Raw genomic sequence first — 25427 nt, forward strand, 5'->3', positions numbered from 1 at the left:
TCATAATTAACGTAGTAAGCTTCGTAAAACTTGCCAATATGTCTGGCTTTAATATACTATAAATTGGGAACAGTGTGTGTCTGTACGCTTTAGCACACTGAACCCAAACCTATTCCTTTTGCCATGGGTTGCTTTAGTAACTAATCGGTCGACGGTCGTGTAAGTCTATGGGACGGGCTGCCACAGTCCTCCTTCTATATCTACTGGTTGCTGGTATCGTAGCACCCTGCTCATCCTGTCCTTGTATTTTTTTGGTTATGAAAACTTCTAGGTTTGCGATGCCATAGGACGAGGCATACTAACGTGAGCTAACAAATATAGAAATATTGTATTTTTTGTGTCTGCTAGCGTTGCAGGTTGTCTCCAACACCGACTCCGTGGCTTTCGTTTCCGCATTCATTGCAACACCTCTGTAATACGTAGGTCGCATCCTTTATATTGTAAAGTCCAATGCAGCACCCATGTTGGTAGGGGATTGATTTTACTTGATCGCCGTTCATTTTGTAGCCAGGCACACGTATACAATTCAACCCTGCAGTAACTCAAAGTAGAGCAATCGAACTGAATACATCTTGCCTGACTTTAAGAAGGCCGCCTGTCGGGACACGGGAGTCGACTCTTTTAATCGTGTTGATAGCTGTAGAGCGCACGAGCGGATTTAGTACTGGTGTATTTCCGCTTCCTTTCTGTAGGTGCCCTTGTCAGGACTGAGCGAGTTGCTTTTCTTTCATTGAGGTCCAGTCAAGAGCGAGCCAAAATGTTGCGGAACCTTATGGTAAGCTAATGGCGTACTCCGTGGCAGAGCGCGGATATTTTGTGTCTCGGGGTGTTGGAATTGGGCGAGCGTTCAGAAGTTGGGGTAGTTCACGCTGTCCTTGAAGCTAGTGTTATTTCTTTTACCAGCTCTTCAGGGGCTTTAGGGTTACAGAGAGAACAACTAGCTCTCCACCCTAAAGCTGGTCTACTATATTAATTTTAAAGTTTGTTTTACAGTATTACGACACTGTAGCGACTACTTTGCACTGATTTCATTAGCCTAAAGGAATTTATCGATGTTTACTTTAAAAATAGTAATAAGTACATCAGGGTTAAACAGTCTAAATGAAGGTCTTTTGAGAGACGCGCCCACCTCACATCAATATATGATATGGGTAAACGGAATGTGCTGCCGTCTAGTGTCACCTTTGAGGGCTGTGTAATAGGCAACCACTATGGCTAGATCGTATTTGCGTTATCAGAAAATCAAGGACTCTACCATTGCAGATATATCCGTAGTAGTAAACAAGAACCGCATTATACAGTCAAGTTCTCTCTTTTTTTTTTTTTTTTTGTATTAATTGAAAAGACTGCGCCCCTGCTGTTTTAATCTGTATTTTGCAAATGTGGTCAGATTATTGTGCAAGTCAGGTCGTTTCCTCATAGTTTGTTACCTGACTTCACAGAACACTTTAATACGCGAATACTGTACTCTTGATAGCTCACTCGGGGTTTGAAAGCTCAAATTGTTTATTTTTTTATGTTATTGTGAGCTTCACTTTGCTAGCGGGTATTATAGGAAAATGAAAGTTATGGCCTTTTGGGAAAATTGTATTGCTTTCTTGGAGATTCATATTCGTTTGGACGGCTTTTCCTATTTTGGACATTATTTTATAATGTTGTTTTTTTTTAAATTGGGAGGGTAAACTATTGTAAAAATTATATATAAGGATGACGACTTCTTAGTATTCTACAGATCTTCTGATTATTTGGCACGAAGTTTGTATGCGAGATTGTACGAAATTGGTCCAAGTTATTGCTTTTCATATGGACCTATCGATTTCGAAACCGTGTACAACCATGGGGTCATTCAAAATGTGTCTTCAGTTAAAATAACCAGAGTTAAACATTAAGCATCTTCCTGCTGCTAGGTGAGTGTAGTTTTCATGGCATTTAGTAAATATTTCCAAGCTCTTCTGTTCTCAGAATCCCTGCGTTAAAACTAACATTGATGGGATTTCTGGTTGTATTTCGAGCAGTATCCAGATGTCTAAATATCCATTGTGATGAGTCAGACCTTGTATAAGCCTCACATTTAAAATTAAAGGTTTTTTAGTAGTATGTCCTATTTTTGACAGACTTAAAATGGGTTGTTTACCTAAAAACCTTTTCAGTTTATAGGCACTTTTTAAATGTGCAGATTGTCCGTTTAGATTTTGTGGCGTATATTATGTTATCAAAGTAAGGTTGTATAGGTTTGATCAGTGCTTTAAATGGAAATATAAAAGTGCATGTACTCGCTGTTCAGAGTACCTGTTTTGCTCCTGAGAAGTGCCGGCACTCTTTTACTAAATATATTGCAACAATGCTAAAAAAAAAGTGCAGGTACTCTCCCTTTCAAAAAAAAAAGTGCTGGTATTGATTACCTGCCCGTTTAAAAGCAGTGGGTTTGATGAGGAAAAAACAAAACAAAAACTAATCTGCTGACTTAATCTGAAATCCTGATACACAAACTTGTGATATGTAAAGTCGATGGGATTTAGTATAGCACATATTCTTTTAGTCTGGTATTCTGCAGTCCTTAGAATACATGTAAAGTCTGGAAAGAGGTATGCAGGGAGACAAATGGTAATTCAAAATTAATCGGCGCCCACAAGCATATTAGTCTGTTGAAATGTACAAACATTTTTCTGGAAAAAAACTTCTGCTGCAGAAGTAGTCGTGCTTACGGGGTCGGGTTGAAAGGGGAAGATTAGTATCTTCAAATAGCTCACTCAAAGGGGACTCTCTGCATGGAAAAGCGTTTCCTTTTTGGTGAAACCCAGATTCTCTCAATGGATTGTCCACAGGAGTAAGTTTGTTGGAAGGTGAACACATATACAAGTCTATGTATGAGTTCCCAAGGAAGTTGGAAGGATATACAAATTATAGGACTAAATGTGTTAATGGTTGATTAATGACTACACTAAATGTGTCTATAAAGGTTTCACACCGAGAGCAAAGACACCACTGAAGTGTTTTGGTGTTAGTAAAGAATATTGTTATGCAGCTAAGCGTTAAAAAGAGCTGAATTTGCTTACATGTATTTTCGTACAATAAGTGAAATAAATAGTAAGTTAGTTGAGCACTTTAGCTTTAGTAAAGTGACTGTGTCGGAGTCACCAGATCATCAGGGTCTGTGCACATTCCCAACACGTCCACCACAAGACAGCTCCAATACTTTGATTAGAATGCCACAGAGTCTAAGAGAGTCCAAGTGGGGAAAAGGGGATTAGGTAGGGAAACAGATGGGAAGGAGACCTGTAGAAAGCAAAAGGTTAAAACACACAATATCAAGATTATACCATATTAATCATTACTAGGCTTTGACTCTAAGCATTGTCATATTTGGAAACATGGATAACTTAAGCATGAACTTAAATATCTAGGCCTCAAGGTGTCTGGATACCTGTGAGGGAATCAAGAAAGATTAGTACCATTTTCGAATGAACCACTCAATGAAATGTTACACATGGATTAGAAACATCAGAACCTTCTAGCATTACACTTTCAAATTCAAGAATAGTCTTTGCATGAGGACCAGGAAATAATCTGAAAGGTTTCTATAACAATATATGAATTGTACTAGAGGGACTTAATATGCACATACAATATAACATCTAGAATTCTAACACTTTAGTTTTTTTAAAATGCAGGAACATGAATTGCACACATTGCAGATTTCCACAAAGGTTTATAAATGCCATGAAATGATTGTGCACAATGAATAACATGAGTTGGGCACGAGAAATGAATCGAGCGTCTTGCCGATTCGATAGCCACCATGTGAATGCCAAGAAATGGTAGCGTACAACGAATAACATGAATTAAGCACAGGAAATGAATCACACCTCTTGCCGATTCGAATGCAACCTTGTAAATGCCATAAAATGGTTGCGCACAATGAATATCAAGATTTGTATACGAAGAAAGAATCGCACGTCTAGCTGAGTCAAATGCCAGCATGTAAATGTCATTAAACATCAAGCGCACTTTCACACACACAAGAGCAAAATAGATTTATTATGCTAATTAGGCCCAAGAACTCGAAATCCTTTGAGAACGGGATCGGGGGCCCAGCCTGACCTCCGTCTTACCGCCCTGATCAAGAATCACCCAGCAAAGTGTAAGGGCGAGGCCTGGAAGATCAAAGTAGGCCTCCGGAACAGGAGCTCAGGAAGTTGCTGCTACTCTGCACCGGGACCTCTGAATAGTGAGCACGTGGAGCTGAGATGGCTTCCTTATATAGAGTCTTGGCCCAGCCCACAAACCACACCCAGGCATGCTAACGGGAAAGCTTCTAGAAGGCCCTGGAATGGGGACCACACCCTGACACACTCTGAAAGCCTGCAGCAGTACATTGCAAATGAACAGTATTTACATGCACCTTGAACATAAGTCTTCAGGATTAAACTCTGTAATGCAAAAGGTTAAACAGCATATCAGCACAATGCATAAATTACGTTATCTTGAGAGTGCTGGATTTTTGCATTCTAGTCGCCCGTATAGCGCGCACTGCCCTGATGTTGACAGAATGCCAAAAATTACAGATGCAGAGCTTTATCATTTATTAAATAAATACGTGAATTATAGTAAAGATAGTGTTGTCTCATGTTCATAGATTTATAGTCACGCATGAGTCGCATCTTTGCAGTTGAATAACAACAAACAGTAAATTTAGTTTGTAATACAGTGATATAAATATTAAAACTTAAATCTCCTGTGTTGAAAATAACCTTTTGTGTGCTTTTTTTTAGATTGAGCGCATGTGATTTGACCTGTTGTAAGTGTTGTGAGCTTTGAGCCATGCCCATATCATTTTTGCTCGCTCATTGGCTTGCCTTTCAAAAATCACTTGATGTCATTGCTCAAGGCCCATAACTCAGTCTCTGGTGGTCCTAGGACAATGGGACCACCGCCAAAACGTTCAGCATGACGTGATCTGTCTGTCTACATCATCTCTGGGTCCCCCCACTAAGTTAGTGGGGACCCCAAAATAAAAACCCCTCCCACAATTCAGTGTCTTTTTAAGTGCTCTCATGGCTGAAACTTTTGTTTTACAATTGAGTCTAGTTTGTGTTTTAAGGGCCATGTTTGTAATAATATTACTATAGGCCTGCTACTCGTGAAAGTGTGTAATGCACTATGCCATCTAGGGGCTAAATCTATGGTTACACGACATTAATGTCATTTTCTTTTTGTGTGGTTATGCTCTCTAGGGATTAACTATATAGTTAGATGACTGTGTTTCTTAAAAATGCTGTTTTCATTGTGGTGTCCTCTAGGGGCCGTTCTAAACATTAGTCATATCAACATACTAAAATATTTGTGGCACACAAAAACTTACCCATAATGCTTTTCAAGGCATTCATTTTGAGAAAACTTTTTTGTTCATAACACTGTCTACATCATCTCTGGGTTCCCACTCTGTTAGTGGGGATTCCAAAATAATAACCCCTACCACCATTCATTCTTTTTTTAAGCATTCTCATGGTTTGAACTTTAGTTTTACAGCTGAGAGAAAATATGTTTTATGGGCCTTGTTTGTAGTATCCTTGCAATATGCCTACTAGCCTTAAAAATGTATAATGTAATTTGCTCCCTAGGGGTTAAATATATGGTTACACTGCATTACTTCACCTGTTTTTTCATGTTTTCATGGAGGTATGCCCTTTAGTGGCTAACAATATGGTTGCATGACCCAGTTTCTTACAAATTATATTGTTTTTATTGTGTTTCAAGCATTACATTCTAATGCCAAAAGTTTATTTCTGATAAAGGTTTATATGATAATTGTATATGTTTTAGTAATCTCTCCTTGTTACAATTATGACCATGATTCAGGCCAACTTAACATCCTTAATGCGCTATGACTGAACACTCTTGATATGTTTGGCTGACCCTTCTAGTTTATTTCTTCTCTGTGGCTGTCTTGTGTCTTTTTGTAGGGAATTGTGTTAGCCAGCCAGCAACTCTTATAGTGGGGTGGTGAAAGTGGTATTCTGATGGAGTTAGCATAGCATATTTAAATTAGGATGCTAAATAGCAACATTTTCATTTTTTGCTGCAGATAGAGGAAGAAGGTAAATGGAAGTGCTTTGGTTATATGCAGGGCCACTAGAATAATATGATAGGAAGAGACAACATTATGAGGCAGAGCTGACAAGATTATGTGGCAAGAAAAGTCCAGTTATGATTTTACAATGCCAATAGCTCTAACTCGTGAAAATGCGAGACCTATTGCAAATGCTTGTCTTTAGACGGAAATCAATAAATGTTAACTAGAATATTAATTGCTCCCTACAATCAATCAATAATATTTATAAAGTGCGCTACTCACTCGTGAGGGTCTCAAGGCGCTAGGGGAGGGGGTTTCTGCTGCTCGAAGAGCCAGGTCTTGAGCTGCCTCCGGAGTGCGAGGTGGTCCTGAGGTTGGCGGGGAGGGAGTTCCATGTCTTGGCCCCCAGGTAGGAGAAGGATTTCCCGCCTGCCGTTGTGCGGCAGATGTGAGGGACGGCGGCGAGTGCGAGGTTGGCGGAGCGAAGTTGACGGGTGGGCGTGTAAAAACTGAGGCAACGGTTGAGGTATTCGCGTCCCTTGTTGTGGAGGGCTTTGTGTGCGTGGGTGAGGAGCCTGAAGGTGATCCTTTTGTTGACGGGTAGCCAGTGCAGGTGTCTCAGGTAGGTGGAGATGTGGCTGTTGTGGGGTATGTCGAGGATGAGGCGAGCTGAGGCGTTTTGTATACGCTGAAGACGTTTCTGGAGTTTTGTGGTGGTTCCTGCGTATAGGGTGTTTCCGTAGTCCAGGCGGCTTGTGACGAGGGCGTGGGTCACAGTTTTTCTGGTGTCGGCGGGGATCCAGCGGAAGATCTTTCGGAGCATGCGGAGAGTGAGGAAGCAGGAAGACGATACGGCGTTGACTTGTTTGGTCATGGTGAGAAGTGGGTCCAGGATGAATCCGAGGTTGCGTGCGTGGTCTGAGGGGGTAGGTGTGGTGCCCAGGGCCGTGGGCCACCAAGAGTTGTCCCAGACGGACGGGGTGTTTCCGAGGATGAGGACTTTCGTTTTGTCTGAGGTCAGTTTCAGACGGCTGAGATTCATCCATTCTGCGACGTCTTACATTCCGTCCTGCAGGTTGGTTTTGGCGATGGTAGGGTCCTTGGTGAGGGAAAGTATCAGCTGGGTGTCGTCGGCGTAGGAGATGATATTGTGTTTGCGTGCGATGTCGGCGAGGGGGCTCATGTAGACATTGAAGAGAGTCGGGCTGAGCGAGGAGCCCTGCGGGACGCCGCAGATGATCTCGGTGGGGTCCGAGCGGAACGGCGGGAGGTAGACTCTTTGGGAGCGGTTAGAGAGGAAAGAGGTGATCCAGTCCAGGGCCTGTCCTTGGATACCGCTGGAGCGGAGGCGGGATATTAGGGTTCGTGGCAGACGGTGTCGAAGGCAGCCGAGAGGTCGAGGAGGATGAGGACGGCTGTTTCTCCGTTGTCCATCAGAGTTCTGATGTCATCGGTGACTGCGATGAGGGCGGTTTCAGTGGTGTGGTTGGCTCGGAATCCAGACTGGGAGGGGTCGAGTACATTGTTGTCTTCAAGGAATTTGGTCAGTTGCTTGTTGACGGTCTTCTCGATGACTTTGGCAGGGAAGGGGAGGAGCGAGATGGGGCAGAAGTTCTTCAGGTCGTTGGGGTCCGCCGTAGGTTTCTTCAGGAGAGCGTTGACTTCTGCGTGTTTCCAGCTCTCGGGAAAGGTGGCAGATGCAAACGAGCTGTTGATGATGGTCTGGAGGTGGGGGGCAATGATGTCGTCGGCTTTGTTGAAGATGAAGTGGGGGCATGGGTCCGAGGGGGCACCGGAGTGGATGGTGTTCATGGTAGTTTTGGTCTCTTCCGCGCTGATGTGGGTCCAGGCGTTGAGGGTGATGGCTGGGGCAGTGGGTTCTGTGGTGGTTGGCTGGGTCTGAGGACCGAAGCTGTTGTGAAGGTCGGTGATCTTTCGATGGAAGAAGGTAGCGAGGGAGTTGCAGAGATCTTGTGATAGCGTTGGAGTTGGCGTTGGGATTGGAGAGCTCTTTGACGATGTTGAAGAGTTCTTTGCTGTTGTGAGTGTTCTTGTCCAGTCTGTCTTTGAAGGATGTTCTCTTGGTGGCGCGGATCAGCTGATGGTGTTCGCGGGTGGCGTTTTTGAGGGCAGACATGTTTTCTACGGTGTGGTCTTTGCGCCAGGCTTTCTCGAGGGTACGCAGTTTTTTTTTTTTGATTCCTTGAGTGGGTCTGTGAACCATTGAGGTTTCCTGGTGTTGGTCTGTCTTGGGAGGCATCTGAGGGGTGCGAGGTTGTCCGCGCAGTTGGTGATTCAATGTGTGAGGCTGAGGGCTGCGTTGTTGGCGTCGGTGGAGATGGTAGGTTGGTTGTGGCTGAGAGTGGAGAGTAGCTGTTCTGTGGAGATTTTGTTCCAATGTCTGCATGGGATGGGTTGTGTGCGGACGTGGAGAGTCGTGCGTCTGAAGGTGAAGTGGACACATCTGTGGTCGGTCCAGTGTATTCTGGAGGAGTGGCTGAAGGATACGTGGTTGCTGGCGGAGAAGATGGGGTCGAGCATGTGTCCGGCGATGTGGGTGGGGGTGTTCACCAGTTGCTTGAGACCGAGGTTGTCAAGCAGGGTGGTGGTGTTGGGGTCATTGTTCTGCTCCAGGTGGAAGTTGAGGTCTCCGAGGAGGATGTAATCCGGCGAGGCTAGGGCGTGCAGGGAGATGAAGTCCGCAATGGATTCCCTGAAGAGGGCGCGTGGTCCAGGGGGTCTGTAGATGAGAGTTCCTCTGAGGGTGGTCCTGGGGTCGGTGTAGATCTGGAAGTGCATGTGTTCGGCGGCGAGGGGGATGTCTTCGGTGGAAGTGGTGACGTTGATGGAGTCCTTGAATATGATGGCGAATCCTCCTCCGACTTGGTTGGTGCGGTCTCTCCTGGCGATCTTGTAGCCGTCAGGGATGGCTATGGCGATGTCGGGGGCCGAGGAGGCGTTCATCCAGGTCTCAGTGATGAAGGCGACGTGCGGTGGAGTCTAGGAGGTCCCATAGTTCAATGGCGTGCTTGTGGACGGAGCGTGCGTTGATGAGGATGCATTTGAGGTGGTTATTGGCGCGTGGTCTGGCGGGCGGGGTGCAGTCGTGGTAAAAGGTATGCTTGCAGGTAAGGCATGCGAAGGGTCCATGAGTGCGTTTCGGGTTGGCTTGGAAGCAGGTTCTAGAGCGTCCCGGGTTGAGTGCGTGGAGGGAGGTGGGGTCGTAGCGGCGCTGTGGGGTTTTGGAGTGCTGGGGGCCAGGTGTCGTGGCGCTGGGCGTGGTCCTGGCGCGGACTGGTGCAGACAGGCTCGCCTTTGGCGCGGCGCGCCTGCCATAAGACGGAGGAGGGGTCAGGTGGGGGCGGAAGGCGACAAATGGGAGCAGGGGGGGCGATGCCGAAAAGGTGATGGTGGCGGGAAAGCGGGGGTGGGGGGGGGGTCAGATGGAAGGAAAAGGAGAGGGATTACAGAAGAAAAGAGTGCAGCAGAAGAGAAGAACACAAAGAAGATGGGCTACAGAAGAAGAGAAGAGTACAGAAGAAGAGTACAGAAGAAGAGAAGAGTAGAGGAGAGGAACACCAGAAGGACACAGAAGAAAAAAAGAACACGAAGGATGGGGTGCAGTGGAGAAGAGCACCAGAAGAACACAGAGGAAGAAAAGAAGACGAAGGATGGGGTGCAGAGGAGGAGAAGGACACAGAAGAAGAGCAGAACAAGAGGAAAATGCGGTGAGGAAGAAGAGCAGAACAAGAGGAAAATGCGGTGAGGAAGAAGAGCAGAACAAGAGGAAAATGCGGTGAGGAAGAGGAGCAGAACACAGAAGAAGAAAAGAACACGTCTGATCGGGTGCAGAAGATGAGAAGAACACAGAGGAAGAAAGAACATGAAGGATGGGGTGCAGTGGAGGAGAAGAGCAGAGCACGAAGAAAATGAGCTACAGAAGAGGAGCAGAAGACGGAGGAAAATGGACAGAGAGAGGACAGCAGGGGTACGAAGAAAAGTTGGAGAAGAGAGAGATAAGGAGACAGAGGTGAGTATCAAGGGGCTGGGCGGGGGGAGCGCAGGGAGTACTTACGGTTTTGCTGGGAGGTGGCAGGAGCCTGGGCAGGTGGAGCTGCAGCGGTGGGGGAAGCGACCTACCCTAGGGTGACTTGCCTATAGATAATATAATCTGGAGAGAACTTCATTACCATAGCACAGACACATCTTAGTACATGTTTTTTTTTTGGGGTATTATGGGATCTCAGCAGATTACATTGTCAAAGGTTGAGGCTTTTTGTCAGCTGGTAATCAGTTAAATTGTTGTCCAGTGTGTATGAATTTGTCAAGTTCAGTGAAGTACATCACGTTTAACTAAAAAAAATAATACATTTCACTCATTTGCTTGTTTAAAAGTTGCATACATTGGGGGTACAAAGTTCATATACATAGTCTTTATTTTTGTTGAATTATTTTACTTTAGCTTTTTGGAAACATTAAAGATGAAGTTAAGCAAGTAGATATCTAATTTAGAGAGACCCAGCAGGAGCGGTAGTATGAAAACACAAAGTATATTGTTTTCATACTGGCTCTCCTGCTAATGGAGTGTTAGTGTGGAAACGCATAGATTGGAATTGTATACTGTTTTCTAATAAGGTACCCTCTTTCAGGCGCTGCGTCAGATTTCCCAGAGAATGATCACCACCACTTCAAGGAAGCAGCTTCAAAACAAAGTTCAAGACAAGCAGAAGCTTTTTCAGGTATTTTTACTAGTTTGTGATCAGTGGTATGATTTTACATTACTAATTAATTGTTTTTCAGTCTCTTGACAAAAAATGTGCACAAAAATATTGCAGATAGGGTGATTTCTAGAAATGAAGGGTCATTTGGAGTGGGAGTGGGCAAGGGAGAATGGCACCGAAATGTTGGTAGCTGCAGTAGAGAAGACAGAGGCACACACCTTTGTAATTTTTTTAAAGTGAGAAAAAAGCTGTAAACTCGGAATGAATAACCATTTTACATGAGTTTCGAAATGAGAAATGTGAGATCTAGATAGTGGTCTGGTGTTATCTCGGAGAGGATTCAAGTGTGTAAAAATGGGAAGACTTTAGACCAGGCCCTTTTTGAAGGTTGAATGGGAGAACTTGTAAGATGCTAAGTGATCCATGGAGTCAGTCACAGTTGGCAATGTACTTCTGATAGATATCCTGGGGAGTAGGTGAATAGTTTGTGGCAGCTGCCTCATGGTGGCCACTTGCTTATTTCCATTCCCTTCTAAGATCTTGGTAATGGAAGTAAAAAATGTCTAAATTGTTTTTTTTTTTAAACTAACAACATCTTGGATGTTTCGCAGGCTGTTTTTTCATTCTCTACATAGCAAATAGCCTTTCTAGCTCTAACTGATAACGTCCATATGAAGTTGGATAAAGAAGAATGTCTGACACTAATCCTTGTTGCCCTGACTACGGCCTTTGAGATGATGGAGAATTGAATGAGAGATTGTGTCAAATGTTATGCTCTATTGGTGTCCCAGGAAAGGATCTCAACCTGCTATCCTTTTTTGTGAACGGTTGTTGTGAATCTGTAACTTTGCCAACCTACCAATCCCGGTTTAGATCTCTGGTATGCGGGGTGCTGCAGTGATTCTCATTTATCCCTAAGCTGTTTAACATGTGTGTCGCCTCATTGGCTGAGCTCATTCAGGGTTTGGATTTTCTTTGATGTCACTCAGATTTTGGTCTGCTTTGCAAAGATGACCTCTGCCAAACATTAAAACTTCCATGCTTGTTTGACAACTGTGGCATCTTAGATGTGCAGAAATTCCCTAAAATTGAATGGAGAGAAGACTGATTTGCCCCTTTTATAGAAGTGCCTCCACCAGTTGGGCTTTATCCTCATGGCCTTCCAAACTGGGAGAAAACCAATTTCTAAAATAAAATAAGAACGTATATGGAGTTTTGGATACTTCTCTGTCCTTAAACTCAAAGACGTAACAGTGTTTATTTTTTTATTACTTGCGGATGTTAACCTGATAGGTGCGGGCGTCGGCCACTGGCCGACGCCCACACACCCTCCCTGGTGCGGGTCACGACCAGTGGCCGACACCAGGAAGGGTATCAATAAATCCTCGGGTGCGTCGCACCCGAGGATTTTTTATTTTTTTTTAAACCCCCCCCCCCCCCGGGAGACACGGAAGCTTCCGTGTCTCCCCCCGCCCCCCCCACCCGCCCCTTTGTGACGTCAGCGCGCCTCGCGGCGCGCTGACGTTGCAAAGGTGTTTTCCCCATCAAAGCAGGAAGCAGCCTTGCGGCCGCTTCCTGCTTTGATGGGGAAAACGGCCTTTCTCACGTTCGGGAAGGCCTCGTAAGAAAGGGGAGTGTCTCCCCTTTCTTACGAGGCCTTCCTGAAAGTGTTTCCTGGCCCCCCGGTCGCAGCTGTGCTGCGATCGGGGGCCAGGAAACACTTTCAGGTTTCCTGGCCCCCCGATCGCAGCACAGCTGCGATCGGGGGGCCAGGAAACACTTTGAGAAGGCCTCGTAAGAAAGGGGGAGAGTCTCCCCTTTCTTACGAGGCCTTCTCAAAGTGTTTCCTGGCCCCCGATCGCAGCACAGCTGCGATCGGGGGCCAGGAAACACCACTAGACGCCAGGGATTTCACTTTGGGGGGGCGGCCCCCTCGGAAAACGGGCCGCCCCCCCCCCCCCGGGGGCATAATTAATAAAAATAAAAAAAGGTAGGTGCCCCCTGAGGGGGGGGGCGCAATCGCGCCCCCCTCCCCCCAGGGGATTGTTTTTTTTTTTTTTTTTAAATAATGAAAAAAAAAAAAAAAATGACAGGGGGTCGCCCGTCGGCAGGGTGACCCCGTGGGGGCAATTTTTTTTTTAGATGATGTAGGGTTTCCCTGGGGGCCATTTTGGCCCCCAAGGAAACTATACAACAACTAAAAAAAATAGATCTATATATAGATCTATATTTATATATCTATGTAGATAGATATATCTATGTACATGGATATATCTATAGATATATCTATGTACATAGATATATATATATATATATATATAGAGGTAGATCTATATATACCAAAGAGATTTATAAAGTGTGCTACTCACCTGTGAGGGTCTCAAGGCGCTTGGGGGGGGGGGGGGGCGGGGGGAGGGAAAGGGGCTGGGAGGTTCACTGTTCGAAAAGCCAGGTTTTGAGGCCCTTCCTGAAAAGAAGTAGGTTTTGGGTCTTGCGAAGGTGGGTTGTGAGGGCGTTCCAGGTTTTGGGTGCAAGGTAGGAGAAGGATCTGCCCCCGGTGGTGGTGTGTTTGATGCGGGGGACAGAGGCGAGAGAGAGGTCAGCTGAGCGGACGTTTTGTGTGGGGGTGTGGAAGGTGACTCTCGTTGAGGTAGGCAGGGCCTGTGTTGTGGAGTGATTTGTGTGCGAGGATGAGGATCTTGAAGGTGATCCTTTTGTCAATGGGGAGCCAGTGGAGGGATTTGAGGTGTGGAGAGATGTGTTCGTGTCGGCGGAGGTCGAGGATGAGTCGTGCTGCTGAGTTCTAGATGCGTGTAGTTTGCGCTTGAGTTTTAGAGTGGTGCCGGCGTAGAGGGCGTTTCCGTAATCAAGCCTGCTGCTGTGTGCATGAGTGACAGTTTTTCTGGTCTCTGTGGGGATCCATTTGAATGTTTTTCAGTATACGGAGTGTGTTGAAGCATGAGGAGGTGAGAGCGTTGATTTGTTGGGTCATCGAGAGGGAGGAGTCTAGGATGATGCTGAGGTTGCGTGCGTGGTTGGCGGGGGTGGGTGCAGGGCCTAGCGTGGTGGGCCACCATGAGGGGTCCCAGGTGTTTTTGTGTGGGCCAAAGAGGATTATTTTGGTTTTGCTTGAGTTGAGTTTCAGGTGATTGGCTGTCATATATATATCACTTTTGTCAATATGTGTGTGGTTTCCCTGGGGGGAAAAGGGTCCGACTTGTCTAGTGGCAGTTTTAGTGCCATAAAGAAGCGCAGAAGGTTTATATGCCTACTGCAAAGAGCAAATCTGTATTTTATGTAAATAGCTGAGTACATTAGCAAAGTCTATGGAGAGATGAAGGGCACTTTTGCTGGGTGGTAATGAGGGAATCCGAGGAGGAGGGAGTGGGAGCACCAATAATGATTGTTGGACTGGGCGCAGGAGGTGCTAAAGACTGTGACGAATGGTATGTGACAAGGTGTTTTTTGAGTGTCTTGAAAGTACGTGCTGATTGAGGGAAGAAGCGCAGGTAAGGTGACCTCTACTGTTGCACGTATCTCACACACCATCGATTTTGTGACTGTCTACGTAGGCTAGTGTTTTAGAGCAACAGTTTAGCCAATAGCAGAGATGGCATCTTGATGGATGACTGCTGCCTACACTCGGGTTATAGAGGACCGCTCTGACATAGGATCAGAGACTGAGACATCAGATACTGAGACAGCATCTGAGGGATAGGACAATGGCGCAGACTCTGGGAGTGATTTTTCAGTCAGAGGAGTCCCATTCGATAACTCCTCTTCCAGTACATTATGAGGGAGGTGATGAGGACAGTCCTGCTGTCCCTTCGCAAGCTGTTTGTGCAACTGGGTAATAGTGGGTTAGGTCAACCCAGAGAGCAGGTGAATGTGGCGGCAAGCAGAGAGAGAGTGCTCTCTTGGGAGCTCCCCAATTTAGTTCAGCCCCAAATTCCACCACCCAAATCATATTGTGGAGACATCAAAATTATCCATGGCAAAACAAACTGGTTTTGTAAGGCAGGCACCTGTGTTTTTGGTCCTGGATTCGGCGGCCATATAGAGAAACACACTAAACCCAAACATTTCTGGAAACTAGACATTCGGGGGAGTCCACAGAGGTGTGACTTGTGTGGCTTCCCCAAAGTTTTCTTACCCAGAATACCCTGCAAAGCTGAAATGTTGAAAAAAAACTAAATGTTTCTCGCATTTCTGTCACACAAACTACAGGAATATGCTGGGATCCACAATATTCCTACCACCCAGTGACTCCTCACCTGTCCTGATAAAAACACTACCCCACTTGAGTGCCTACACCTAGTGTCTGTGTCAGGAATGGATCACCCCAGGGTCAACAGCTGCCTCACGTAAGGACCAACATTGACCGTTGTGTGATCTATTCCTGTCGCAGGCACCAGGCCTAACCACACAAGTGAGGTATCATTTTTATCGGGAGGCTTGGGGGAACGCTGGGTGGAAGGAAATTTGTGGCTCCTCTCAGATTCCAGAACTTTCTGTCACCGAAATGTGAGGAAAACTTGTTTTTTTAGCCACTTTTTGAGGTTTGCAAAGGATTCTGGGTAACAGAACCTGGTCAGAGCCCCGCGAGTCACCCCATCTTGGATTCCCCTAGGTCTCTAGTTTTCAAAAATGTACAGGTTTGGTAGGTTTCCCTAGGTGCCGGCTGAGCTAGAGGCCAAAATCTACAGGTAGGCACTTTGCAAAAAACAGCTCTGTTTTCTGTGATGTGTCCACGTTGTGTTTTGGGGCATTTCCTGTCGCGGGCGCTAGGCCTACCCACACAAGTGAGGTATCATTTTTATCGGGAGACTTGGGGGGGACGCTGGGTGGAAGGAAATTTGAGGCTCCTCTCCGATTCCAGAACTTTCTGTCACCGAAATGTGAGGAAAACTTGTTTTTTTAGCCACTTTTTGAGGTTTGCAAAGGATTCTGGGTAACAGAACCTGGTCAGAGCCCCGCGAGTCACCCCATCTTGGATTCCCCTAGGTCTCTAGTTTTCAAAAATGTACAGGTTTGGTAGGTTTCCCTAGGTGCCGGCTGAGCTAGAGGCCAAAATCTACAGGTAGGCACTTTGCAAAAAACAGCTCTGTTTTCTGTGATGTGTCCACGTTGTGTTTTGGGGCATTTCCTGTCGCGGGCGCTAGGCCTACCCACACAAGTGAGGTATCATTTTTATCGGGAGACTTGGGGGGACGCTGGGTGGAAGGAAATTTGAGGCTCCTCTCCGATTCCAGAACTTTCTGTCACCGAAATGTGAGGAAAACTTGTTTTTTTAGCCACTTTTTGAGGTTTGCAAAGGATTCTGGGTAACAGAACCTGGTCAGAGCCCCGCGAGTCACCCCATCTTGGATTCCCCTAGGTCTCTAGTTTTCAAAAATGTACAGGTTTGGTAGGTTTCCCTATGTGCCGGCTGAGCTAGAGGCCATAATCCACAGGTAGGCACTTTGCAAAAAAACAGCTCTGTATTTTGTGAAAAAATGGGATGTGTCCACGTTGTGTTTTGGGGCATTTCCTGTCGCGGGCGCTAGGCCTACCCACACAAGTGAGGTATCATTTTTTTCGGGAGACTTGGGGGAACATAGAATAGCAAAACAAGTGTTATTGCCCCTTATCTTTCTCTACATTTTTTCCTTCCAAATATAAGAGAGTGTGTAAAAAAGACGTCTATTTGAGAAATGCCCTGCAATTCACATGCTAGTATGGGCACCTCGGAATTCAAAGATGTGCAAATAACCACTCCTCCTCAAAACCTTATCTTGATCCCATTTTGGAAATGCAAAGGTTTTCTTGATACCTCTTTTTCACTCCTCATATTTCAGCAAATGAATTGCTGTATACCCAGTATAGAATGAAAACCAACTGCAGGGTGCACCTCATTTATTGGCTCTGGATACCTAGGGTTCTTGATGAACCTATAAGCCCTTTATATCCCCGCAACCAGAAGAGTCCAGCAGACAAAACGGTATATTGCTTTCAGAAATCTGACATCGCAGGAAAAAGTTACAGAGTAAAACATAAAGAAAAATGGCTGTTGTTTTCAGCTCAATTTCAATATTTTTTTATTTCAGCTGTTATTTTCTGTAGGAAAACCTTGTAGGATCTACACAAATGACCCCTTGCTGAATTCAGAATTGTGTCTAGTTTTCAGAAATGTTTAGCTTTCCGGGATCCAGCATTGGTTTCACACCCATCCCTGTCACTAACTGGAAGGAGGTTGAAAGCACCAAAAATAGTAAAAATGGGGTATGTCCCAGTAAAATGCCAAATTTGTGTTGGAAAATGTGGTTTTCTGATTCAAGTCTGCCCGTTCCTGAAAGGTGGGGAGATAGTGATTTCAGCACCAGAAACCTTTTGTTGATGGCATTTTCAGGGAAAAAACCACAAGCCTTCTTCGGCGGCCCTTTTTTCCCATTTTTTTGGAAAAAACTAAATTTTCACTGTATTTTGGCTATTTTCTTGGTCTCCTCCAGGGTAAACCACAAACTCTGGGTACCATTAGAATCCCTAGGATGTTGGAAAAAAAGGACGCAAATTTGGCGTGGTTAGCTTATGTGGACAAAAAGTTATGAAGCCCTAAGCGCGAACTACCCCAAATAGCCAAAAAAGGGCTCAGCACTGGGGGGGAAAAGGCCCAGCAGCTAAGGGGTTAAAGAAAGTCCTTCTCATGCTTCTTCCACAGCAGTATCGTTCAGGCAGTCATCGGTTCACGTATTGATTACTGAAATTCTCTTTACCTTGGACTGCTGCAACATTTATTACATCACCTTCAAGTTCTTCTGAATTTGGCAGCCCCAATCCTTCACTTCTCCCCATGCTATTCCATAATCCCATCATTTTAAAAGTCTGCAACGCCTGCCTAGCCCCTGTATTTCAAAGCTTTATTTAGAGCGTACCATAAACTCAGCCCTGCTGCTGTTAAATCCAGAAACAAACAATATTTGTCCAGGAGAACTCTGCATTCGGATGTTCAAGTTATTATTCACTGTAGTTTCTGCTCTGCGTTGGGTGGAAGAGCCTTTTCCTACTTGGGGCCTTAACTGTGGCATTCTTTCTCTGTCTCTTTGCTTACAAACTGACCAGCTAAACATTTCTAAGGACATTAAAAAACGTGACTGTTTGATTAAATTCACCTCTTTCCAGCTTAGCACCGGGACAACTGGTAGCAGTTTGCACTCTGTATAGCAGTTCCATCGTCATTTGTGTACGTCTCACAGTGTATAGAAGGCAATATGTATGTATATGTGTCGGTTTTCTATAGCACAAACCTAGCCAAAAGTAGTGAAATGTGGTACTGGGTCAAAGGTGAGCACAGAAACAACACGTTATAGAAGAGATATTTGGTTTGTAGACTGTTAATGCATTGTGATGTAGTGTTCTTTAACTATAGTGTTACACTTAGCATCATTGCTTATTAGTCTGTGGAACTTGGTATGTAATGTTAGTTGGGTAGTCTTTTTTGTGAAAGTGTTGCCATCAGTGCCTCAATGTTTTCCATTGTTTTTGGGCAATCTTTAGCATTGTAAACGGTTACCTAAGTTTCAGCACAGTAGACCTTGCCTTTAAGCCATTCTGCAAAAGAGAGTACTTTGTCTGCCTGCTAGTGACGAGCAGTGTCATGCTTATCTACCATCATGCCTTTATTCATAAGTGTTTGTGTCTTTAGGTCCACACACCTACTCCATGATCCCCCAGGATTGCTACCTTGAGGGTGTGTGAGCCAAACCATAATAATCACCTCACCCCAAAAGTGTTTATTTTTTATTTTTTGAGTTTGCAAAAAGAAATGCAGACAATGGGGGATCAGGGTTAAGGAGTCAGTGGAGGCAACATAGGTAAAACAATATGCAAAGATGACAAATCTTTGTATAAAACGTCATATTTGAGAAGTTTTAAGTGCAAAGATATGTATGGGTACCTCACTCCAAAAGCTTTACCAATATAATTTGGCTCTCCAGAATCTCTAATTGATCTAGTGGTAAGAAACTACACTCATCAGAAAACTGCAATTAAGCTGGGTTAAAAATAATATTACAGTGGACACCTAAATGACTGCGTTCTCAATCAAAAATGAAGTTAAAAGGTTAGGTATTAGAGTCTAATAAAAATGCAGTACAGAAAAAGAAAAATGCATGAATCGCCATGAAGGCCCAAATTACAGAAGTACAGAATAAACGCAAATCATAAAACACTAGTTACACATGTTCTCAATAAAAAAAATTAAGTGTTGTCTCATAAAGAGTACCAACATCATAGCATGTCACCTACAAGGAAATTACAAAGTAATCCTGCATAAATCCCAGAGGTTTTATAGAACAATTACACAAGCTATTAATCGATTGTTCAAATTCAGCATGGCATGATCATAATGAGGGTCGCATTTGACAAATCAGAAAGCACAACGTAATAATGAAAACAATGAAATAATTTAGTACTGACCCGTTTCTAAAGGTAAGTGAAGTCTTCCGCTTGCTTTCTCAGCAACTGCCCTCTGAAGATGTTTAATTCAAATTAAGCATTTATTAAACAATGGATCATAGAGCTAACACCAACACGTCTCCAGCTGCACTTCCAGCAGAAGTCCTCAAAAATGATACCTTGGGTAATTCAAGTTTCATTCACAATATGCGCTTTCTTACAAATGTTGTCCTTCGCTATTAAATCATTACATCATTCACTTGATGCACTGCAAAAGAGAGAGGAGAGATGGCTTTGCAGCAGGACACTGATTGGGAGAGGGAATGAACAGGAGAAATTGAGCAAAACACAAAAAAATGCATCCTTTTTATAGTAATGATGTTCTACATGAGTGTGGTGTAGCTATTCATAGCATTATTTGCTTCTAAGTGACTTAAGTAACTTGCTTCAGATGCAATATCATTAGCTTATCAGTTAAAATCCTATGCATCATTAAAACTAAAACATTTCCAAAATATTTGCACATCTTGCATATTTCGAAAAACGTTTTAACACGTGTGAAGTACTACAGGCGTTCTCAACCACTCTCCTAAAGGTATTTTGTATTTGTGACCAATATTCACTTGTGGTGAGGCAATCCCATATTGTCTGAATGTATCATACTAAGGCCGTTTTCTATCTAGCAGTGAGGGTTGTGGCTTCTGTTTATTTTGCATAGCCTTTCTGTATTAAACCCTGTAGAAGTATTTAAATCGTATGAAGCAAATGTAGGGTGGTGTTACAAAGAGCGTGAACCCTTCATAAGACTACATATTTTCATTGTTATTTGAGCTCACCTAAGTCAATCTTTCACCTAGCTACTATATCTTCCAGTGGGTCGGGCATACTTAATAGCAGGGTCATGTAAATTCTGGAGATTGCTTTCTTGCCCATCTGTTGCATTGTCCCTTTTGGCTCTAGTGCACTGCAGTGGGGACCAGCTGTTAGGTTTTTCATATGTGCCTCCATAGTGTGATGTAGCTGCAAGTATGAGATTAATTGGGACTTACGAAGGGAGAATTCAATGCCGGTTTATTGAAGAATTTCATGTATTCACCCTCCCAGACGTTGCCCAGTTATGTAATTCCCATTAAATCCTAGGGTTTAAACCGTTTACGCGTGCCACATGGGCCAGCCATATTGCGTGCCTCTGAGGATTCTCAGGGAGGCTTGTCCTCCTATCTGATCCATCCCACTTCTTTTGGCACCAGCATTGCGTGTGGGGGGAGGCGTTGTGACCACTGCAGTGTATTTAGTATGGCTACACCATAGAGAAAATCTAGTATTCCTGATGTATAGTCTGGTCTTTTTTTGTTTTTTTTTTCAGTTTCTCAACTTGTAATTTTTATAGGCATCAATTGAACCACCCAGTAGTAGTAGTAGATTTTGACAATCCCAGACCAGCGTCACAGGGTGATTTTTATGCATTAAATGAGAAGTGTAGCTTGCTGCTACATTTGTCGATTTAATCCTAGTTTAGATCTGAATTTATAAACCATGTACTCACAAAAAGATGTTACAAAGCTCTTATTTCTGTTCATTCACTGTGGGTAAAATGACTTTATGACCGTGCCTCAGGATACATGATTTTGCTGGTAATAATGAGGTGCCTATCCATTGCAGTCTATGAACTGACATTTCCTTTACATAAGTGACATCTTGCAGTATGTCCACGCGTCCTGAAGTGGCGAAGATAATCCTAGTATCACGTGACAGCCTTTTCCATACCTATAACCTGTAGGCCATCCTTAAAGTACCTGTATCAAGCCACAGTCTCCCTGGCCACCAGCAAACATTAGTGGGTATTCGAGTATCTCTCTGATTCCAGCAGGCTCAAATACCAATTATATGTGAATATTCATCCTTTTTTCCCCACAAAACTTAGTTTTTCAGGTTACAAGGGACTCACTCAGTTGTTTTTCAATGGCTGGATTAAACGATAAAACCCTCCCACTTTGGAGGGTATCAGATAACCCTGCAGAACTGGGTGGCAAGAATTGTAGTCAATATTTTTTTATTTCATGTAAATTTTTATCAAGGACATGGGGCGGTAGCTGGAACAGCCGGGGACATCCTTGCCCGTTTTGGGAGAGACGTAGTGTTTTCAGAGATGGGGGCCCCAAGAACCAGTCCGTTCTGCCTTATCATACAGTTGGGGTGTCACCTGATGGTTACCAGTCGAATAGAATTCCTCATTGAAGCCAATCTTTCATGGGAATTTTCATAAATGGATGACTTTAGCAATTTCTTCTTTAGTAATTTTGCCTTCAAGCAAGTCTATACCTTCCAGATACAAAGCGTGGAACCACTGTGGTCTGAGAAATGCCATCTTTTTGTGCAGTGTCATTAGTTATGGAGCTATATAGAGCCTTATTATGAGAGAGATATGTTTCATCTGTATCCAAGGGCTGTGTGAGCAAATTATTTCCAGGGAATCGGAAGGCTTTGGTTTTCATCTGAAATTATGGCTGGCACAGCTGCACTGCTCGTAGTCTACCAGCCTTCCTCCTGCACTCATAATGCCTTCAGTAGAGCATGATGGGCAGAGTAGATTGGATGCAGCAGGGTGGGTTACCAAGGTTGGAGTACATAGTAAATGCACAGTGCATTGTGGGTCCAGTGCAAGACTCTACAGTAAGGGTCACACCATCATACTAGGCCTCAGAATCGGCGTCTGCCAGCAGCCTCTTTTCGATGTGGCATGAGGTTTCTGTTGGGAGATGGCAGGATAGCCTGAGCGGTTCGGCAGTAGGAAAGTGTCAGTTGTAGCTCCCAGGTCAAGGGCTGGTCTTTATGCAAGAGGTGCATAATGGGCCTAGAGAGTATCCTTTCATGATACAGGGGCTGCCAGAAAACCTTTGCAGCAATGTCTTGCACCCAGTAGTTGTTTACTGCATATGTCTGCCGTCAGGGGACCAGGTGGATGGTGCTGTCGTTGTAGGCGTTACAAACTAAAATGGCAGTTTGTTTCATACTAGACCCTGGCATAAGTTTTCTTAGTATTATTACAAAGCTGCTGCATTAAACGGCCGCTGCCCCTTGAGATATCCGACTAGGCAACAGTTCATTGACTGGCTCATCACAACATGCCTCCTGTGAATCACAGTGTCATAGCTTGGCATTAGCGCAGCAGTGGTTTCCATGGCCAATGGCAAGCCGCGTTCCTTCCACACCCCAAGTGAATTCCCCTCTAGTTTGGGCAGTAGTCAGGGGTCAAACCATATTTCGGTATGCAGACCACAGAGACAACTTGCCCCAATACATGCCAGAGAACCAAAGTCCTCTGTCAGCGCCAGCGAAGCTAGTGTGTGATGCTGTACATCTGTGTTCTCTGGGTGCAGCCAGGCTGCAATAGGGTGGTTGCCAAGAGTAGTGCTAGTCAACGGTGCTCATGTAGAATTGCTTGTGCCTCCCGCTACAGGGTCGTGCTCTGTGTGGTTTTGAGTGCACTCCTCCCTCTTGTGGTCACTAAAACATCAGTGCACCAGAAATCTGCTCCAGAGCTGCCAGGTCTGATACAGAGAGAGTACAATGATCCCCAGACTGATTTTGGCTTACTTAGGCCTCATCAGTATGTGAGGTTGCTTGTGCTTGTTTTCAGAGGGGAGCTGGCTTGGCAGTTTGGCCTGGGTTGTCCTAATTGAGCAGGACTAAGGCTGATTGGCATATGTCGTGTCTCAGCCTATAGTGGCATGCTGGGTAAAAAACAATTGACTGTAAGGCAGCGGAAGTGATTGCCAGTAGCTTAGTCTTTACGATCGTAACACACATCTTCCTGTTTTGTCTAACTTTAAAAGGCCATCCACCTCAAAACCCGATCCTGCCTTGACGATCTTTCACTATCTCCGGCAGAGGGCAAGGACTAGTGAGGAAGATCTCGCAGCAAACATCAGCCTCTACTGCTTTAGAAGTGAAGCAGACTTCTCAGGAGCTGCCGCTAGCCTCGCAACTGCAACTCCTTCCCTACTTCCATCAGAAACCAACCTGACTTCCACACCCTTCAGAAAGCTATTAATACCCTTCCTTCACCTCAACTAAATGCTTGCTGAATTGCCTTTCTGTATCCAACTCCCATCTCTTATAAATACTTATTTCAGGTTTTCTTTTGTAGTTTGTATCTCTCTGGTTATTGTGCTAGGGAACTATAAACTGCGTGTGCCGGGGTAGTATGTTTTTTACTTCCGTAATTGCTTTTAAAAATTATTTTGGCATAGGGATGAAACTTGCATGGATATAACTGATCTTGAGCTTTATTTTTTCATTTTTTTTCTTTAACTTTTGTTCAGGAGGATAATGGCATGCCAGTGTATCTGAAGGGAGGAGCACGCGATGCATTACTCTACCGACTCACAATGGTTCTCTCACTTGCAGGTACTTTTGCCAGACTTTAATTTCAGATTCATATTTGAAACATTACTAATAGTCCACGTATAGCATGTTATCTCTAGTGCCTTGCCAGTGTATCACCTGCCGAGACGTTTGTATTTAAGTTGTAATTGTCACACGTTTTGTAGACATATACAGATTTTGACTGAATTGTAAGTTGATAAACATTATAATGCTTCTGCATTACTACACGTATATTTAGCATGTCTTTAGTGCACAGCTTTCGAAACATTTTTTGTCTCCTGTTGGTTAAATAACTGTGGCCAATTTATGTGTGGTACTTAATTTAGCAAAATAAGTCACTTGATAACTTTTAATGTACAGTTTGTTTATAAATTAGGCCTCACATTTCATAAAAACTTTATATACTTGCATTTAATCCCTTTCTCCTACTAAGGGATAGCTTTGTCCATTTCTCTTCTGTGCAAAAATCCACATATGGTTTTAGGCATTATGGCAGCCAACCTGCCTTGTGCCAAATGAACCCAGAAGGATTTACAAGCAGTTGTATCTTCAGATTGTGTTGCCAGTTTACAGGCAAAAACACGAGGACCAAAGGATTGGGCTGTTGATGTCCTATGGTAGTGATTCACATGTACACGTGGGGATGAAATCTCATCATTTTATTCCTGTTTAGCCTTGCTTGTGTTTTGCAAGCCACAGATATTCATGGATTTAATTGGACTGTTAGGTTGCCATCAAAATTATCTTACCAACACTTTATTTCTTGTTACAGGAACAGGATATCTTTTCTTTGAACTCTTCAACGCTGCTATGCCCAAAAAATAGAATTGATTTCTACCTGCCGTTTGTCAACTTAACGTTTGCCAGTACCTGTTTGCCCATGTCAGTGCAAATCTTTAGGGACCGACTCTTCTGAAAGCTGGATTCTCTCTAGGGATCAATATTTATTAAAATGTATTGTACAGACTGTGACCAATAAAGCAGTTTGACTTTGCTATGTTTTTTCTGTGTAGTTTCTTATTTTGCCTATTATTAATAAGGGTACCGTGTAAATATTGTTAACATTCAACAGATGGTCAATTTTATAAGATGAGATGCGATAAGTCCTCAAGATGGATATGTTTACATATGCTATCAGTTCAATATTCCCATCCCGAAAGAGTTATATAATTTAATGTAATTAGGGTGCATTGGCCATTTATGAGGGATTTTATTTGTGGAATTGAGTGTTCACACTACTAAGCGGCTTTAGAGCATGGTAAAATATTTTATTTTCATAATCCACTTTATCTGCATTTGGAAGATTATATTCAGGACCGTAAAAATATAGCAAAAATAAGACACACTGTATCCATATTTGTGTGTTCGTACTAGACCTCCACTAGGGTTCAATAGGAATACTGCATATTTAAAATCTCTGACTGTAATAGGTCTCTGTAGAGGTGCAGACTTCTTAACACACCTCTTCTTGGGAAATCATTGTGTTATGGTGACATTGAAATGGCAACCTTGGCCTCCCATTTTTCCATTTTTTTTGCTGGTAAATCATAAGGCTTCCAAATGCATACAGCTGTCCATACCACAAAGCCACTTCCTGATTCCAGATGCTTCTTGATTTATCCAACTCTTAGGTCTACTTTTGCTAGGAACAAACCATTATTGATGATCATCCCACTGCCATCTGCCATGTCTTCTAAAACCCAAGAATTTCATTATGCTGATGGCTACTGCTTGGTGCACATTCCCCACCTTGTCCGCCAGCTGTAGTCCTCCAGCACTGTTGGGTCATGTCATGTAGCTTCTCGTACTTA

The 25427-nt window shown here is 44.0% G+C and overlaps 1 protein-coding gene across 1 annotated transcript; it reads left to right on the top strand.

Annotated features, from left to right (window-relative positions):
* Nucleotides 1–619: 619 nt before the first annotated feature.
* COX7A2 (cytochrome c oxidase subunit 7A2) lies at nucleotides 620–24610 on the top strand. Its single transcript, XM_069235670.1, has 4 exons — nucleotides 620–775; nucleotides 10723–10812; nucleotides 23553–23637; nucleotides 24389–24610. Exons 1-4 carry the CDS (start codon nucleotides 758–760, stop codon nucleotides 24439–24441), a joined length of 246 nt encoding a protein of 81 aa, XP_069091771.1. The 5' UTR covers nucleotides 620–757; the 3' UTR covers nucleotides 24442–24610.
* Nucleotides 24611–25427: the final 817 nt, after the last annotated feature.

Source organism: Pleurodeles waltl, chromosome 5 (genome assembly GCF_031143425.1).
Source record: "Pleurodeles waltl isolate 20211129_DDA chromosome 5, aPleWal1.hap1.20221129, whole genome shotgun sequence".
Classification (NCBI taxonomy): Eukaryota; Metazoa; Chordata; class Amphibia; order Caudata; family Salamandridae; genus Pleurodeles; species Pleurodeles waltl.